The sequence below is a fragment of the Ixodes scapularis genome, unplaced genomic scaffold (assembly GCF_016920785.2).
Source record: "Ixodes scapularis isolate PalLabHiFi unplaced genomic scaffold, ASM1692078v2 PGA_scaffold4__175_contigs__length_147842914, whole genome shotgun sequence".
In the NCBI taxonomy this organism is placed as follows: Eukaryota; Metazoa; Arthropoda; class Arachnida; order Ixodida; family Ixodidae; genus Ixodes; species Ixodes scapularis.
Window position 1 is genome coordinate 144,048,581 of NW_024609879.1, and position 19,186 is coordinate 144,067,766.

General features: G+C 47.5%; 1 protein-coding gene across 1 annotated transcript in view; it reads right to left on the bottom strand.

Annotated features, from left to right (window-relative positions):
• Positions 1-19,186, bottom strand: part of LOC115311291 — a 47,474-nt gene that overhangs the window by 13,168 nt on the left and 15,120 nt on the right. Inside the window, exons 6-9 of the mRNA XM_040209405.1 lie at positions 16,702-16,847; positions 16,596-16,624; positions 12,973-13,081; positions 11,053-11,151 (exon numbers count right to left, since the gene is read on the bottom strand). Of these exons, the coding sequence (XP_040065339.1) occupies positions 11,053-11,151; positions 12,973-13,081; positions 16,596-16,624; positions 16,702-16,847 (383 nt within the window). The remainder of the gene's footprint in view (positions 1-11,052; positions 11,152-12,972; positions 13,082-16,595; positions 16,625-16,701; positions 16,848-19,186) is intronic.

Genomic DNA, 19,186 nt, shown 5'->3' on the forward strand with positions numbered 1-19,186 from the left:
TCTCTCGAGAATCTGTTAAGGGCCGACGACCAGACTCGAGATTCTTTAAGGCAGAAGATCCTCCTCACCCTGGGGGGTTATTGTAAGCATTTCCCAAACAGGGACGTGTGTGGTGTTTCCCAGTTTCATGAGGACGCATTCCCGAAGAATCCACTAATAGATCTTCCTGTCATTTCTCTCTCTGTCTCTCTCGAGAATCTGTTAAGGGCCGAAAACCAGACTCGAGATTCTTTAAGGCAGAAGATCCTCCTCACCCTGGGGGGTTATTGTAAGCATTTCCCAAACAGGGACGTGTGTGGTGTTCCCAGTTTTATGAGAACGCATTCCCGAAGAATCCACTAATGGATCTTCCTGTCATTTCTCTCTCTGTCTCTCTCGAGAATCTGTTAAGGGCCGACAACCAGACTCGAGATTCTTTAAGGCAGAAGATCCTCCTCACCCTGGGGGGTTATTGTAAGCATTTCCCAAACAGGGACGTGTGTGGTGTTTCCCAGTTTCATGAGAACGCATTCCCGAAGAATCCACTAATGGATCTTCCTGTCATTTCTCTCTCTGTCTCTCTCGAGAATCTGTTAAGGGCCGACGACCAGACTCGAGATTCTTTAAGGCAGAAGATCCTCCTCACCCTGGGGGGTTATTGTAAGCCTTTCCCAAACAGGGACGTGTGTGGTGTTTCCCAGTTTCATGAGAACGCATTCCCGAAGAATCCACTAATGGATCTTACTGTCATTTCTCTCTCTGTCTCTCTCTCTCGAGAATCTGTTAAGGGCCGACGACCAGACTCGAGATTCTTTAAGGCAGAAGATCCTCCTCACCCTGGGGGGTTATTGTAAGCATTTCCCAAACGGGGACGTGTGTGGTGTTTCCCAGTTTCATGAGAACGCAGTCCCGAAGAATCCAGTAATGGATCTTCCTGTCATTTCTCTCTCTGTCTCTCTCGAGAATCTGTTAAGGGCCGACGACCAGACTCGAGATTCTTTAAGGCAGAAGATCCTCCTCACCCTGGGGGTTATTGTAAGCATTTCCCAAACAGGGACGTGTGTGGTGTTTCCCAGTTTCATGAGAACGCATTCCCGAAGAATCCACTAATGGATCTTCCTGTCATTTCTCTCTCTGTCTCTCTCGAGAATCTGTTAAGGGCCGACGACCAGACTCGAGATTCTTTAAGGCAGAATATCCTCCTCACCCTGGGGGGTTATTGTAAGCATTTCCCAAACAGGGACGTGTGTGGTGTTTCCCAGTTTCATGAGAACGCATTCCCGAAGAATCCACTAATGGATCTTCCTGTCATTTCTCTCTCTGTCTCTCTCGAGAATCTGTTAAGGGCCGACGACCAGACTCGAGATTCTTTAAGGCAGAAGATCCTCCTCACCCTGGGGGGTTATTGTAAGCATTTCCCAAACAGGGACGTGTGTGGTGTTTCCCAGTTTCATGAGAACGCAGTCCCGAAGAATCCAGTAATGGATCTTCCTGTCATTTCTCTCTCTGTCTCTCTCGAGAATCTGTTAAGGGCCGACGACCAGACTCGAGATTCTTTAAGGCAGAAGATCCTCCTGACCCTGGGGGGTTATTGTAAGCATTTCCCAAACAGGGACGTGTGTGGTGTTTCCCAGTTTCATGAGAACGCATTCCCGAAGAATCCACTAATGGATCTTCCTGTCATTTCTCTCTCTGTCTCTCTCGAGAATCTGTTAAGGGCCGACGACCAGACTCGAGATTCTTTAAGGCAGAAGATCCTCCTCACCCTGGGGGGTTATTGTAAGCATTTCCCAAACAGGGACGTGTGTGGTGTTTCCCAGTTTCATGAGGACGCATTCCCGAAGAATCCACTAATGGATCTTCCTGTCATTTCTCTCTCTGTCTCTCTCAAAAATCTGTTAAGGGCCGACGACCAGACTCGAGATTCTTTAAGGCAGAAGATCCTCCTCACCCTGGGGGGTTATTGTAAGCATTTCCCAAACTGGGACGTGTGTGGTGTTTCCCAGTTTCATAAGAACGCATTCCCGAAGAATCCACTAATGGATCTTCCTGTCATTTCTCTCTCTGTCTCTCTCGAGAATCTGTTAAGGGCCGACGACCAGACTCGAGATTCTTTAAGGCAGAAGATGCTCCTCACCCTGGGGGGTTATTGTAAGCATTTCCCAAACAGGGACGTGTGTGGTGTTTCCCAGTTTCATGGGAACGCATTCCCGAAGAATCCACTAATGGATCTTCCTGTCATTTCTCTCTCTGTCTCTTTCGAGAATCTGTTAAGGGCCGACGACCAGACTCGAGATTCTTTAAGGCAGAAGATGCTCCTCACCCTGGGGGGTTATTGTAAGCATTTCCCAAACAGGGACGTGTGTGGTGTTTCCCAGTTTCATGAGGACGCATTCCCGAAGAATCCACTAATGGATCTTCCTGTCATTTCTCTCTCTGTCTCTCTCGAGAATCTGTTAAGGGCCGATGACCAGACTCGAGATTCTTTAAGGCAGAAGATCCTCCTCACCCTGGGGGGTTATTGTAAGCATTTCCCAAACAGGGACGTGTGTGGTGTTTCCCAGTTTCATGAGGACGCATTCCCGAAGAATCCACTAATGGATCTTCCTGTCATTTCTCTCTCTGTCTCTCTCGAGAATCTGTTAAGGGCCGACGACCAGACTCGAGATTCTTTAAGGCAGAAGATCCTCCTCACCCTGGGGGGTTATTGTAAGCATTTCCCAAACAGGGACGTGTGTGGTGTTTCCCAGTTTCATGAGGACGCATTCCCGAAGAATCCACTAATGGATCTTCCTGTCGTTTCTCTCTCTGTCTCTCTCGAGAATCTGTTAAGGGCCGACGACCAGACTCGAGATTCTTTAAGGCAGAAGATTCTCCTCACCCTGGGGGGTTATTGTAAGCATTTCCCAAACAGGGACGTGTGTGGTGTTTCCCAGTTTCATGAGGACGCATTCCCGAAGAATCCACTAATGGATCTTCCTGTCATTTCTCTCTCTGTCTCTCTCGAGAATCTGTTAAGGGCCGACGACCAGACTCGAGATTCTTTAAGGCAGAAGATTCTCCTCACCCTGGGGGGTTATTGTAAGCATTTCCCAAACAGGGACGTGTGTGGTGTTTCCCAGTTTCATGAGGACGCATTCCCGAAGAATCTACTAATGGATCTTCCTGTCATTTCTCTCTCTGTCTCTCTCGAGAATCTGTTAAGGGCCGACGACCAGACTCGAGATTCTTTAAGGCAGAAGATCCTCCTCACCCTGGGGGGTTATTGTAAGCATTTCCCAAACAGGGACGTGTGTGGTGTTTCCCAGTTTCATGAGGACGCATTCCCGAAGAATCCACTAATGGATCTTCCTGTCGTTTCTCTCTCTGTCTCTCTCGAGAATCTGTTAAGGGCCGACGACCAGACTCGAGATTCTTTAAGGCAGAAGATTCTCCTCACCCTGGGGGGTTATTGTAAGCATTTCCCAAACAGGGACGTGTGTGGTGTTTCCCAGTTTCATGAGGACGCATTCCCGAAGAATCCACTAATGGATCTTCCTGTCGTTTCTCTCTCTGTCTCTCTCGAGAATCTGTTAAGGGCCGACGACCAGACTCGAGATTCTTTAAGGCAGAAGATTCTCCTCACCCTGGGGGGTTATTGTAAGCATTTCCCAAACAGGGACGTGTGTGGTGTTTCCCAGTTTCATGAGGACGCATTCCCGAAGAATCCACTAATGGATCTTCCTGTCATTTCTCTCTCTGTCTCTCTCGAGAATCTGTTAAGGGCCGACGACCAGACTCGAGATTCTTTAAGGCAGAAGATCCTCCTCACCCTGGGGGGTTATTGTAAGCATTTCCCAAACAGGGACGTGTGTGGTGTTTCCCAGTTTCATGAGGACGCATTCCCGAAGAATCCACTAATGGATCTTCCTGTCATTTCTCTCTCTGTCTCTCTCGAGAATCTGTTAAGGGCCGACGACCAGACTCGAAATTCTTTAAGGCAGAAGATCCTCCTCACCCTGGGGGGTTATTGTAAGCATTTCCCAAACAGGGACGTGTGTGGTGTTTCCCAGTTTCATGAGAACGCAGTCCCGAAGAATCCAGTAATGGATCTTCCTGTCATTTCTCTCTCTGTCTCTCTCGAGAATCTGTTAAGGGCCGACGACCAGACTCGAGATTCTTTAAGGCAGAAGATCCTCCTGACCCTGGGGGGTTATTGTAAGCATTTCCCAAACAGGGACGTGTGTGGTGTTTCCCAGTTTCATGAGAACGCATTCCCGAAGAATCCACTAATGGATCTTCCTGTCATTTCTCTCTCTGTCTCTCTCGAGAATCTGTTAAGGGCCGACGACCAGACTCGAGATTCTTTAAGGCAGAAGATCCTCCTCACCCTGGGGGGTTATTGTAAGCATTTCCCAAACAGGGACGTGTGTGGTGTTTCCCAGTTTCATGAGGACGCATTCCCGAAGAATCCACTAATGGATCTTCCTGTCATTTCTCTCTCTGTCTCTCTCAAAAATCTGTTAAGGGCCGACGACCAGACTCGAGATTCTTTAAGGCAGAAGATCCTCCTCACCCTGGGGGGTTATTGTAAGCATTTCCCAAACAGGGACGTGTGTGGTGTTTCCCAGTTTCATAAGAACGCATTCCCGAAGAATCCACTAATGGATCTTCCTGTCATTTCTCTCTCTGTCTCTCTCGAGAATCTGTTAAGGGCCGACGACCAGACTCGAGATTCTTTAAGGCAGAAGATGCTCCTCACCCTGGGGGGTTATTGTAAGCATTTCCCAAACAGGGACGTGTGTGGTGTTTCCCAGTTTCATGGGAACGCATTCCCGAAGAATCCACTAATGGATCTTCCTGTCATTTCTTTCTCTGTCTCTTTCGAGAATCTGTTAAGGGCCGACGACCAGACTCGAGATTCTTTAAGGCAGAAGATGCTCCTCACCCTGGGGGGTTATTGTAAGCATTTCCCAAACAGGGACGTGTGTGGTGTTTCCCAGTTTCATGAGGACGCATTCCCGAAGAATCCACTAATGGATCTTCCTGTCATTTCTCTCTCTGTCTCTCTCGAGAATCTGTTAAGGGCCGACGACCAGACTCGAGATTCTTTAAGGCAGAAGATCCTCCTCACCCTGGGGGGTTATTGTAAGCATTTCCCAAACAGGGACGTGTGTGGTGTTTCCCAGTTTCATGAGGACGCATTCCCGAAGAATCCACTAATGGATCTTCCTGTCATTTCTCTCTTGTCTCTCTCGAGAATCTGTTAAGGGCCGACGACCAGACTCGAGATTCTTTAAGGCAGAAGATCCTCCTCACCCTGGGGGGTTATTGTAAGCATTTCCCAAACAGGGACGTGTGTGGTGTTTCCCAGTTTCATGAGGACGCATTCCTGAAGAATCCACTAATGGATCTTCCTGTCATTTCTCTCTCTGTCTCTCTCGAGAATCTGTTAAGGGCCGACGACCAGACTCGAGATTCTTTAAGGCAGAAGATCCTCCTCACCCTGGGGGGTTATTGTAAGCATTTCCCAAACAGGGACGTGTGTGGTGTTTCCCAGTTTCATGAGGACGCATTCCCGAAGAATCCACTAATGGATCTTCCTGTCGTTTCTCTCTCTGTCTCTCTCGAGAATCTGTTAAGGGCCGACGACCAGACTCGAGATTCTTTAAGGCAGAAGATCCTCCTCACCCTGGGGGGTTATTGTAAGCATTTCCCAAACAGGGACGTGTGTGGTGTTTCCCAGTTTCATGAGGACGCATTCCCGAAGAATCCACTAATGGATCTTCCTGTCGTTTCTCTCTCTGTCTCTCTCGAGAATCTGTTAAGGGCCGACGACCAGACTCGAGATTCTTTAAGGCAGAAGATTCTCTTCACCCTGGGGGGTTATTGTAAGCATTTCCCAAACAGGGACGTGTGTGGTGTTTCCCAGTTTCATGAGGACGCATTCCCGAAGAATCCACTAATGGATCTTCCTGTCATTTCTCTCTCTGTCTCTCTCGAGAATCTGTTAAGGGCCGACGACCAGACTCGAAATTCTTTAAGGCAGAAGATCCTCCTCACCCTGGGGGGTTATTGTAAGCATTTCCCAAACAGGGACGTGTGTGGTGTTTCCCAGTTTCATGAGGACGCATTCCCGAAGAATCCACTAATGGATCTTCCGGTCATTTCTCTCTCTGTCTCTCTCGAGAATCTGTTAAGGGCCGACGACCAGACTCGAGATGCTTTAAGGCAGAAGATGCTCCTCACCCTGGGGGGTTATTGTAAGCATTTCCCAAACAGGGACGTGTGTGGTGTTTCCCAGTTTCATGGGAACGCATTCCCGAAGAATCCACTAATGGATCTTCCTGTCATTTCTTTCTCTGTCTCTTTCGAGAATCTGTTAAGGGCCGACGACCAGACTCGAGATTCTTTAAGGCAGAAGATGCTCCTCACCCTGGGGGGTTATTGTAAGCATTTCCCAAACAGGGACGTGTGTGGTGTTTCCCAGTTTCATGAGGACGCATTCCCGAAGAATCCACTAATGGATCTTCCTGTCATTTCTCTCTCTGTCTCTCTCGAGAATCTGTTAAGGGCCGACGACCAGACTCGAGATTCTTTAAGGCAGAAGATCCTCCTCACCCTGGGGGGTTATTGTAAGCCTTTCCCAAACAGGGACGTGTGTGGTGTTTCCCAGTTTCATGAGGACGCATTCCCGAAGAATCCACTAATGGATCTTCCTGTCATTTCTCTCTCTGTCTCTCTCGAGAATCTGTTAAGGGCCGACGACCAGACTCGAGATTCTTTAAGGCAGAAGATCCTCCTCACCCTGGGGGGTTATTGTAAGCCTTTCCCAAACAGGGACGTGTGTGGTGTTTCCCAGTTTCATGAGGACGCATTCCCGAAGAATCCACTAATGGATCTTCCTGTCATTTCTCTCTCTGTCTCTCTCGAGAATCTGTTAAGGGCCGACGACCAGACTCGAGATTCTTTAAGGCAGAAGATCCTCCTCACCCTGGGGGGTTATTGTAAGCATTTCCCAAACAGGGACGTGTGTGGTGTTTCCCAGTTTCATGAGGACGCATTCCCGAGGAATCCACTAATGGATCTTCCTGTCATTTCTCTCTCTGTCTCTCTCGAGAATCTGTTAAGGGCCGACGACCAGACTCGAGATTCTTTAAGGCAGAAGATCCTCCTCACCCTCGGGGGGGGGGGGGGGGAGTAAACAGGCAACGGTGGACAGGGAGAAGGGGGAAAGGGGGAAGCGGGAGAAAAGTGGAAAGCGCGAACTGGCCGTCCTTCTTTAACCAAAAACGATCGAGGAGTATCTACACTGAAAAAACTGCATGTTCAGTTCAAGACTTTTTCCTTTAATGGTTGTATTTTGAATTGAGCCAGAATTCAGATAACTCGAATAAAGTAAGCCCACTTTCTGAGGTCGAGTTTAATTGGATGGGTAGCGGATCATTCGTTTGCCAGCTCAGTTTATCAGACTGCATTCATTCGCAATCGAATTCGTATCCTTGTTGGCAGTTCCCTTGCGCTGATGATTATATGTGTGCAATAAGAAAATCAAACATTTGGTTTGTAGAAACATGATGGAAAACTCTCTCGGCTCAAGTTAGCATTTACAAAATGTGCCCGCTTCTCTCTCAATATATATATATATATATATAGATAGATAGACAGATAGATAGATAGATAGTCCGAAAAAAATAAACAACGCGCTGACGTACGCTCTGTATCCACTAGAAGGTATAGACGTTTTACACACGCTCAGGATTACAGCCGCCATTGCTGACCTTCTCTTTTCTTACGAGATACCGAGCCACTAAAGCAGGCGTTGACGAGCCTCCACAAAGGCCAATGCTGGGAGAAGGACACAAAAGAATCCAAGATGGCAATAACCTGTCCTGCTACGGTAATACTGAAGTGAGGTAAACGGAATAAGAGGAAACAAAAACTGAAGGTCGGTTATGGCGGCGCCCATACACAGCTGCTGCAAAAGCGTCTATACTGCGCTTTTGTAAAAATTTGCATGACTTTTCAAAGGCAGCTACGACCATATACACAAGGTTTTCAAACAAATCGTAGGCGAATGAGGGCGAGCAAACAGAAAACGAGTCTTTCAGCACGCAGCCGCCCGGCTTCCGCTACGCTTCACCCGGCTGAGTTCACCCAGGCCCAAGATGGCCGATTCGGAACTTCCGGTGGTCGCATTTCCAAAGCGGGAAAGACCGCATGACAAAACAACATGGCGCTCCGCTTCACACAAACTACAGCTGTGCGGTTTTTGTGGGCAAATGCATGGGGGCTCAACTCGAGGTTAGTTTGTATTATTAAAAAGTGATTTTGTTTCGTAAGCATCGAATTTGTTTAGTAGATAATAGTAGTCCAGTTCTTAGAAAAGTCTAAGAAGACTTTTCTATCTTCTCGGTGCCACATAGGGATTCATAAAATTCCGCAATCAAGGTTAACAACCGGCTTTGCCTTGTTAGAAGACGATACGGTGGCTTCGTGGGTCCAATGGTCCTTCTGACAGAGCACGCGACTCCGCAGAATTAAGTTAGTGACGAGTGACTAGAATTCTACTCGACGCTCGAGGTGCGCGAACTGACGAACGCTGGCACGTAGAGGCTTCCGCAATGTCTGAAAAGGGAGAAAACACTACGAAGCAGAATTCCCGGACAAGGTGAAGTATAGAGTGTTTGAAATACCGAGGCTGGATCTAAGATGGGCCGTAAAAATCGGCGCCCAAGACGGAGCTCACGGGTGCGCGCTGGGCTCAGCACAGCAGCGCCACGGTGTCGTCTACGCGCAAAATCTTTACGAGGCGGCCGCCGCTCTTGCCACTCCAACTTTCTAGAACACTGTACTTCCAAGGGCCGCTCACTTTAGTGCCGCGCCGCCATTTGCTTCCAAGGGCCGCTCGAGACACGAACCCCGTGCACTTGCGCGGTCGAAAGCGTCGCTGTGGTCACCTTTCCACGATTGGCCGAATGCTGGCTATGACGTCGGCAAAGGATTTCTCATCGATGGAAATAAGAGGAATGGAAGAACTTCACTTTTGACGGTGTTGGCAGTGTTCCTTTGAGAGCGCAATGATTTCAAGCTTCCACCATGCCCATTACAAACACCATCGAACCTGTACTTCGCAAGGTAATGACGTCACGAGAGGGAACCACGGGAGGGCGCCGCCAAAACATCTCGCCGCTAATCCTGACAAATCCTGGCAGATCGCCGTGACGCGGCCTCCGAAAGTGAAAAGGTAGAGCGGCAGACAAGAGTCATGCAATGGACGCCCCGCTGCGGCGAGGCGCCGAAACACACTCGTCCCGAGCGATAGCATGTCCGCTCGTGCTTCTCGCGTTCGTCGGGCTACCGCTTTTTTCTCTCGTCGGGTTTGAAACCCATGTTTCGGGTCCTCGCCACTGCAAAAGCTGTGCGCTGAATACCAGACTCCCCGAGAAATTCTCTGTGCTACCAGATCCTGGCGCTCCAAATCTGCGACCGGGCACTCTATGGCTCCGTCGTCGAACTGGCAGGCTGTCGTAGTATAGAGGAGGCTATGATTTGACGCTACTTGCCAGAAAACGTAAGCACAAGGAGCTGCTTTAGGTGACTAGCAACCCTAGAGCCACCAGTCGCAACGCCTCTATGGGCAACGAAGAGGGATCGTTTCAGAATGGCGCTCTTTCTGCGCAAACGTTTACGCAAACGTTATGCTTACTATAAGAAAAAAAAATCGTAAAATCCCTTCTCTACTTAGGCAATGTCCATTCAACGTTTCACCGCTTCTGTCGACAAGCGATGGATAAATGGATGGATGAATCCGGCTGAGCCTTCTGGATCGGGCGTTAGCTTACGCCACCTAGAGCACCTAGAATAAAAATTGCCACCAAACGGCCACACCCACGAAAAGGCGTGATGCCCTACAAGAAGTCTGTCAACTGACTTCGATATTGACCTTAGTGGCTACGGTGCCTAGAACGCGTCTGCAACTGGTGTGTTTACCGCGGCCAAAAAAGTGGTCCCTCGATTTCCGCCTGATGACGTCATACAAGTGTCATGCTGTCGCCGGTCGCGAACCTGGCGGCGTCCCAACAGCTGTGGTGTATATGGCAGGCGCCTGTTCTGCTGCAGGTCGCTCTCCAGTGCGGCAGTCCACGGAAGCTAAAGCAGCCGGAAGTTGGGACGCCTGGAACGCCGTGACGACAGCGACACTCGCGTTCGCCTGTGGTTTTCGCCAGCATTCCTACCGCCAACCGCCAGGATCGCGACATGCAACAGCATGACACTCCGGCTTCTGTCTCTGTGACGTCATTTGTTGCCACTTGGCGACCACTTTTGATGTATGGACGGGATAGGACGCTAAACACACCAGTCGGAGACGCGCTCCAGGAACCATAGAGTGGCTCCAGTCGACACCCCGTTGTGTCGATGCATGCGCACGACTATCCGAGCAGGCGAACTTGGACGTCGTATAGCTAGACATCGGAAAGTCCGTAGTGGATCCGAAGAACGCGAATTTCAGTTACGACGTGCAGAGGAACCTCGTCGTTGTAGAGAAGGAACGGATGAGGCACCCAAGAGGAATAGAAAGCTGAATTAAGGTTCTCGTAGAAATCTTCAGAATCGTGTCCGGAAAACAGTTCAGAAACGACAACGGCGCCGTAGTGACAGCGATTTCCGGAAGCTCCGAGTTGCTGTCGCTGCGGCACACGTTACGCGGTAGCGTGAAGGCACTCGAATTTTAATGGAGCATTTTATTTCGATAAATGCCAAGGCCTAGCGCCATATACTTTGTAGGGATTATGCTGGAAAGCGCGGAAAAAAAACCTTGAAATGTCAACTTTGCCGAGCTTTTTAAATATATATTTTTTATTTAGAAGCAATAAAGAGCAGGCTGGAAAATGTACATCCCAGCTATTCCAAAAATGAAATTAAATTGTAAATAGATAAAAAAATAAATAAAAACGTTGGAGCTTGTTTTATATATTGTTCGACTACTCTGCTAAGGGGAAGGGGCAGATTGAGTCATGTTTGCATGACCCCCGTTTTATGTTTATGCACCCGTAAACAAATAGGCATTATAATTACTGAACAGTGCCTTACGCAAGCGAAGCGTTGAGCATATCCAAACCGCACTGGGGCAGTACGGTTTTATTCTCTATGCATTTCTCAAGCACATGCTCCTTCAAATCCACGGCCATCCTGAAAAGGTTAAAAACAGAATTTTAATTTATAAATCGTTTTAGAACTCGGAAATAAATCATGAACGAAATAAATAATGAACAGTTCGGTGACTCCATTGCAGAGAATTCAGAAAGATATTTCATTTCTAGGGAATTTTCAGAGACGGTGCGTCTCTGAAAATTCCCTACAAATGAAAGACCTTTTTGAATTCTTTCTGACGCCGAATTAAAGCGCAGCTCTTGAGGAGGAGGAGGAGGAGGATTGGAGAATACGAAGGGGAAGGTAGGCCCCTCCTCTCCCTTCGCACCCTCCCCTCCTTCCCTCCTCCTCCCCTACGATTTAGCGGGACATTTTTGCTATATTTAGCGGGAATATTTTTTGTTATAAGAGGAAACTTTTGTCGCTCAATTTAGCGGTAACATTCCCCGCTAAATTTAGCTAGGAAATTTTACAGCGATAAAAATTTAGCGGGAAATTTAGCGACCATTTCTAGCTAAATGGGAGGCGAGCGGGAGAGGAGGGAGGGTATACCCTCCTCTCATCCTCCTCCTTCCCCTCATCCTCCTCAAGAGCTGCGCTCTAATTTGGCGTTACATGGGATTGTAAAAATCTTTCATTTTTTTAACATTGACGTTACTTTTTGTTCGTATGCAGATTCTTTCTTTAAAAACTTTGAATTATTTTTAAAAATCTTTTAAATCACAAAAAAATTTCCAGTTTTTTTTTTTACCAAAGCTTGTATACTTTTACACACAAAAAAATATCATACACTGTGAGTGTAGCTTGTTTACAGAAAATCTCAGAATACTTTTGCGGTATTATTGCTTCCATGGTAATGCACTTTTGGCGCTTAGGACGACGGCTTTGCCACTGCAGAATATTGTCAGCGTACAACAACGAAACAAAAATACTTGTTAAATAATATAAATATTGTAGCGAGAAATACTGATTTCTAAGAAAAGATGTAGCGCGAGGAGAAAAAAAAAAATTATACGTTTTCAAAGTTTTTTTGTTTTTTTTTTTTTAACTGAGAAGGTGGAAACTATCGGGAAAAAGTGCTAAATACTTGCAAGAAGCCACATATAGATGAAGGAGACGTTTGTCACAGGTATCCGTTCTGGTTTACATAAGCCGGATATCGCACCTGCTCATACATTATATCAAAGCCTCCTCTATACTCCCAAAGCCTGGCAGTTCGGTGACGTATCCATAAAGCGTCCGGTCGCAGATTTGGAGCGCGAGGATCTAGAAGCACAGAGCATTTCTCGGGGAGTCTGGTATCCAGCGCACAGCTTTTGCAGCGGCAAGGACCCGAAACATGATTTTCAAACCCGACGAGAAGCACGAGCGGACATTCCATCGCTTGGGACAAGTGCGGACAGAATGGACCTTTTTCCTGTAAGCTTCTGCGCATGCGTACACTCCCGCTATCGCCATTTTCGCAGGACACCGGGACACGGTGCTCTCCGAAAATGGCGACAGCCACATTGTCAGCATCTATCTTCGCGCGTATCTAATCTATTTTGACGCTTTGTTTTTTAGTATCGGTAGTATGGGGTATAAAAAGCATTAGAGAGTTTTAGTAGATCGTTCCGATGACTCCGATAACGATACCCGATACTCCGCCACCGCCTCCCTTGCACATGCATAGTATCGTTATCGGGGCTATCGGAGGTATCGGAACGATCTACTAAAACTCTCTATTGAAAGCCGATACAACGGTACGATACCAGTGTGTTTTGACGGGCGTAGGCATGTTGGGCTGCTCTTCTATTATAGTTCGCAGACAACTCCCCAGACGGCGCTCATTACTCGAAAAACACCCATTGTCACACCTACACTCTCAGGATGTGCTCCGAAACGGCTAATTCACAGCGGTAGAGTGGGTGTATGTCGGCGACGAGAGCTACTTGATCTCTGCTGCATACTCCACCAAGGAAGGAGTAACCTGAAAGGAATGGAAGTAGAGCAGTTACATGATAGGGCTCACGGTTATTTACATACAGGCAAATTGTCACAGATTGAACGCAGTAAAGAAACCTGACGAGGATAGGGCATACTACCCAACTTCTCTTTCAGAGCGCTGCTCTTAAGCGCCCGTTTCCGGCTTGAGCGGCGTCGGCGTCACCGTCGCCGTCGGCGTAACCGCGCGGTGCATTATGGGACGCGTGACGTCACTGATGACGTCATCAGTGACGTCATCGTCACTTCAATGACGCCAATCGTCAATAAAAACTCCGACTAATTTGATGGCTGCAACTTTGATTAGTCCAGCTGCATTTTACTGCCATTAAAACATGTAGCCGGGTGAAGCTGGTATAAACACTGGAAGACTAATCATACGACGTTAACCTCAGAAATGCAGTGCGCGTTTTGCGTCCGGAACCAGCTTCATCCAGAGCGGATTCGATATGATGATTCCCAATCGGCATGACCTCGTCATATAGCTCACTCCAACGGCCAAACCAAGAAGGAAAGATCAAACAAGAAATTCCAGTTGGATTGGCAAGGCAGAGAACCTCGTACTAAAACGGGTGCCTGAGTTTTTTCATTTTTTTAATTTATATTTTGTCTCGCGCTTTTTGATATATTCAGTCGACGTGGAAGTCGACCGAAAACCGAAATCTGCAAAACCGACACCGTTAAAATGTGCCACTCTCAAGAAAAAAAAATAATGTCAGAGGGATGAATTACGCTCGCTGTCATGCTCGGCCCAGCGTTGGTTTCCTGCATGTTGATGTTTGGCGTCACGCGCTTGAGGCCGTCGGTGGGCGCAGATTAAAGGGATACTGAACCAAAGAGTTTAGTGCCCACAATAAGTGGCGCACGTTCTTTCCACCAGCCAGCAGCCGCCGGTGTGCGCGAGCACACGCAACAAAAATGACGTCACAGACCTCCATTCGCGGTTGAGATGACAGTGAAATGCATGGGCTTCGGACTAAAGGAGAATGAAGACAGGCTTTTCATCTCTACAAGTGAAAGCTGCGTGCTTGTTAGACCAATTCATCGCTTACTTTTTACGCCAGGCACCACTGTGTAGATGAAAAACTTGTCTTTATTCTCCTTTGGTCCGAAGCCCATACATTTCACTGTCATCTCAACCACGAATGGAGGTCTGTGACGTCATTTTTGTTGCGTTTGCTCGCGCACACCGGCGGCTGCTGGCTCGTGGAAAGAACGTGCGCCACTTATTATTGACACCAAATTCCTTGGTTAAGTATCCCTTTAAACACGAATGCGGCCTCAGCGTTCATTCGGGACTCGTCTTGTCCTGCTTGAACACGGGTTCCGGCCGCAAACTGCCGCAGCGCTCGCGTCCAACCTGAGTCCCGCCACGCTGGCCCCAAGCAGCTGACGTAGAAACTCAAGCGCTGTGCGGAGGGCAAGTTCGTCTTCTTCTTGCAGAGGGGGTAGCGGTGACGTCAGAACGCCGAGCCCTGATTGGCTGATCCTATCTGAGCGTCGTCTGCTCCTTTGCAACGTCGTCTGCTCACAATGTCGTCTGCGTCTGTCTTACCTTTCCTGCGACTTTCGGAAGTGCAGAGGCCAGATTCACGAAACGATCTTACGCCAAAAATATGCGTAAAACAAAACTTAAGAACAAATTCGTATTCACGAAACGATATTTTCGTAAGTTTTGCGCAGGTTACGACGAAATCCTACGACAGCTCCGAAGCTGTCTCGCGCACTTCTTACGATCAAATCAGCATGGCCGACAGCGTCGCGGTCGCGACGACCCACGGACGTTTATTTTTCTACGTGCGCTTCTCACGCGTCCCGACTTCAAGCAGCAAGAAAAAAGTAAAAAGTACTTGAAACAGACCACGACGAAAAAGAAAGCTGGATCCAGAAACACCCGGGAAAAGCTCCAACGGCCACGATTCCACCGAACACGACCAATGCCGTGTTCCGAAATTCACTCGATTTTACTCCAGGGTAAGGGTTTCGTACCCTTGGCGTTCTAAAACCTACCCGCGTCCAGCGTTTTTCAATTTGTGTTGTCACGTGATACGATCCGCCGGAGTAACTCGGATTTATTTGGGTAAGATATGGAACACAGCCCAAGCGAGCACGGCAGATATAATAATAATAATAATAAATTTTATTTCCATCGATTGTGATGGTGGGACCCGTGGAAAAAAGCTGCGATATGCAGCTTGACTGGTCTTCGGGTCCCTACAATGGTCAGCAGCAACGGAACGGAAATAAAAATGGAAAAAAAATAATAATAAAAAAATACACACAAAAACTAACAATTGAAAGATACATAACTACGCACTTGCCTGTTTTTTTTTAAGCAAATAGACAAACATAAAAAGCAACATTTAAAATTTACAAAACTAAACTACTAAACTAAACAAAAACTATAGGCCCAGGCACTCCGACTCGGCGACCGTCTGTCCACGACCGGCTGGCGTGCTGAATGGAATATGCCCGCGCGACCCTTGTGAACCTTTCCCGTATTATATTTGATCGCTGACCTCAATTTTAGATTAAGAGGTCAATTTCTTCCTCTTGTTATCTCCTTGTTTCCCGAGGCAACGGTGACACTCACCGGTGAAAACGCGGTGAATTTCCGGCAGACGCAGGAAAGGTAAAGCAGCCATCGCTTTGACTAGCAGACATAAAGCAGACGACGTTAACTGCGCCAACCCGCCGACGCCGTTAAAGAATGAGGGGTCTCGCCGCACACGAAAGGAGGGAAAAAGTATTTGGGAGGGAACTTGCGGACACTAACACGCTCACTCTCGGTTCTTAGCAAACAAACCTCGGCGCCTCGGGACACCTCGCCAGTGAGTCCTTCGACTTCCGTCCTTGATGCGCGTCTGCTAGTTGTTAGGCAAAAACAACGTACCGCTCGAGTTATTTCGTCTGCCCTCCATGAAAGGCGAAGTCGAGCTCGCTCGTAAAGGCCTGCACTTCCAAAAGTCGCAGGAAAGGTAAGACAGACACAGACGACGTTGCGAGCAGACGACATTGCAAAGGAGCAGACGACGCTCAGATAGGATCAGCCAATCAGGGCTGGGCGTTCTGACGTCACCGCTACTTCCTTTCTCATGCGCAGGAGACGAAAATGAGCCCACTTGCGAGGCGTATAGGCCTTGTTATCCAGGAGGTAGGACGTGTATTCCCTGTACAACGTGAAGACGGCAGGTACTCAGAGCGCTACTAGCTACAGCGCCTAGAACGCGCCTCAGACTGGCGTGATTAACCTCCTATTCCATCCAAGCATCGAAAGAGGTTCCGAAGTGGCAACAAATTACATCACAAAAGCCGATGTCTCATGCTGTCGGATGTCGCAATCCTGGCGGTCGGGCGTAAAAGTTCTGGCTGATAAATTTTCCGCCACTCCTGGATTAGCATGTCAGTATGGACCAGCTCGCCTGTGCAGTTACTTTAGTTCACACCATTCTCTTCGAGACTATGTATGAATAGGGGAATCAGTAACTGAAATACGTTACCAGTTTGAGACCGATCCTGGAAGTAGTACCTGTAACAAAAACAGGTCGTTTTCAGTTTAGATCTCGATACAGCCACGGAGATGTCAATTGCTTCTCCATTACTTACGACGTTAGCATAACGATGACCGTAGCATTTTCAAACTGTTTCTGGTTTTCCTTTGCATGTCTCTTTAAACCCCACAGAGCACTATTCCCATCCAACTCGCCATTTGCATCGATGCTGGTTTGATATATCCTCTTCTGTTCAGACTCCTGAAAAACGCCACATCGTCGCAAGAACATGTTTATCGTTTTCATGTCGTTTTCTTTCTATTTTTGTTTAGTCTCCACATACGCTGAGTACACAGCAAGGGACACTTAATAAGGCGTGACACATGAAAGTTACGTTCTCGGCAGGAGAGATGACGACTTTTCACTTTAGAACCACGGTAACGCTGCTGGTAACATCGCACAAAAGACGGCCTGCGGTCGGACTGGCTGAGGGGTGGTTCTTCCATGTATGACTGTCCCGACACATTGGGAATGCAAAGACTGTCTGCAGAGATGCGGAAATGTACGAAACGTACATTTCCAGGAAACAAAGATACTGGAAGCATTCTTGAGGCGCGCCCAAAGATAATAATGTCATTTCTTTTGTATAATGAACGAGCAGTGTGAATATGGCTTTATGGTCGTCGCCACTAATGTTATATACTTGTGGGACCAGTTTCGTCTGTTTCTAACAATGTCGAGCTCTCCTCGGACGCGTAATTGGATTAACAGCTGCCTGAGAAGACGTTCAACATGTACCATCGATCACGCAGAGTCAAGACGCACTTCAGAGTTCCCTTTTCTTAACACTTTCCAGACATTCACAACTCGACATTTACGAAGGTATACCTTGAGGAGCCGACGTTCGCACGTTTCCGACTACATTTATTTCACCCGCTTGCGCGATGATCGCGCTCGGATTTCGAAAGCATGCCATTACCCTTGACGAATACTTCCGGTTTGAACACTCAGCGGAATTCACGCTGTGACGATTCGCCCTGTAAATTTCTATGCACGAAAAAATTTTTTTTTTGTTTTGTTTCAGCTTGTTCGACTTTTTTTTTTTTCGCTGGGACCGACTGCGCCGGTCGCAGTAGCCGCGGTTCCTTTGTCTCCAATATTAAATATATAATTAATCCTACTCATAAAATCACAGTGAGCGTTTGGTCCATCGTGAAAGGTCGACCAGGACGACGCTTTTGGTCACTCCCGTCGACGATTCCCGAACAAAACACATTTCGTCAAGAAGGCAGAAAGCGAACTTTCCAGCACTACGACCCTTGATGGGGAGAAGCAAGCTTTTTGGAGACACACACACCCCGGTTTAATTATTTACGTAATTCTAAGATTAACTAAAGAATAAGGCTTAAATTTACGCTGTAAAGGTGGTTGGACAGCGAAGCTGTGGTATCCCCTGCAACGATTGCCCACTGCACTATAGACCCTTTTGTACGGCAAGCGTCACCAGGTGGTGCTCCAGTCTTTGACATCCCGGAGAACTTTCCGTTTATAGAAATAATAAAGAAAGGCCACCTTCACACTGCTGCTTGAAATGACGATGAAAAGTCTAACCAACTTCAGGTGAACGCCAAAAGAACGAAGGACTGCGAGATCTTTTGAAATGTTTCGAGTATTCTTGTAAACCAACTTCACTCTTCCAAGATGTAATATTGTACAGCCGGAGGCCCTCGTAAAATCTGCAAATTTGTTATTCATGTAGCATTTATGCCTTCTAGCACTGGTGACATAAGCAAGCGCAACAGGTTGGCAAAGATGGTGCGACCCGAAGTCACTTCGGACGCAAGTGGCTGCTCATGTTCGCAAACAGCAAGTGGGTCTATACCAAATGATTGACAAACGAAAGGTAAATGCACTGTACCAAAACTTTATATATATATATATATATATATATATATATATATATATATATATATATATATATATGAAATACTTCGTATGCTGCCGTTGCTGCGGCAGCTCATGCAACCGCAATCTTTACCGCGAAACGTATGCGGGGAGCGCTACGTGCTTATCATCGTTCGCGCTCGCCTTATAATCTATCACGTGATTTAGTCACTTGTTTTGAAGTTTTCTTATTGAAACAAGTGTCGAAACCACATGATAAATGATAGGGCGTTCGCGGACGGTGATTAGGCGCGCGCGTGGGATGTCTCTCGACGCACAAGAAGAAATTCCACCTGGCGAGTCCTATACAGCTTTGCTGTAAAACATAAAAAAAAGCATGCAGTTTGCTCATTGGAGGCTGAAAGCGTGCATTATATAGAGGAACTTTAACTGGCATTTATAGTTTATAGGTAACGATCTTTATTCGGGTTTAAGAGTAGTCGGTTTTCAAGAAGCCGCTGCCGTCGGCGGCCAAAATGACTTTAGTGAACGTCGCCAGGGCGAATTTAAAAGGAAACACAGGACTTACTACGAATGAGTTGATGCTGCTTGAATGCGTCCCTGCTCATGCTGATTGAGCTCTGTCCCCGACGGTGCCACTCGCCGTGCTTGTGCGTTTCGTCGACACCACAGACGATGCCAATAACTAATTGTCT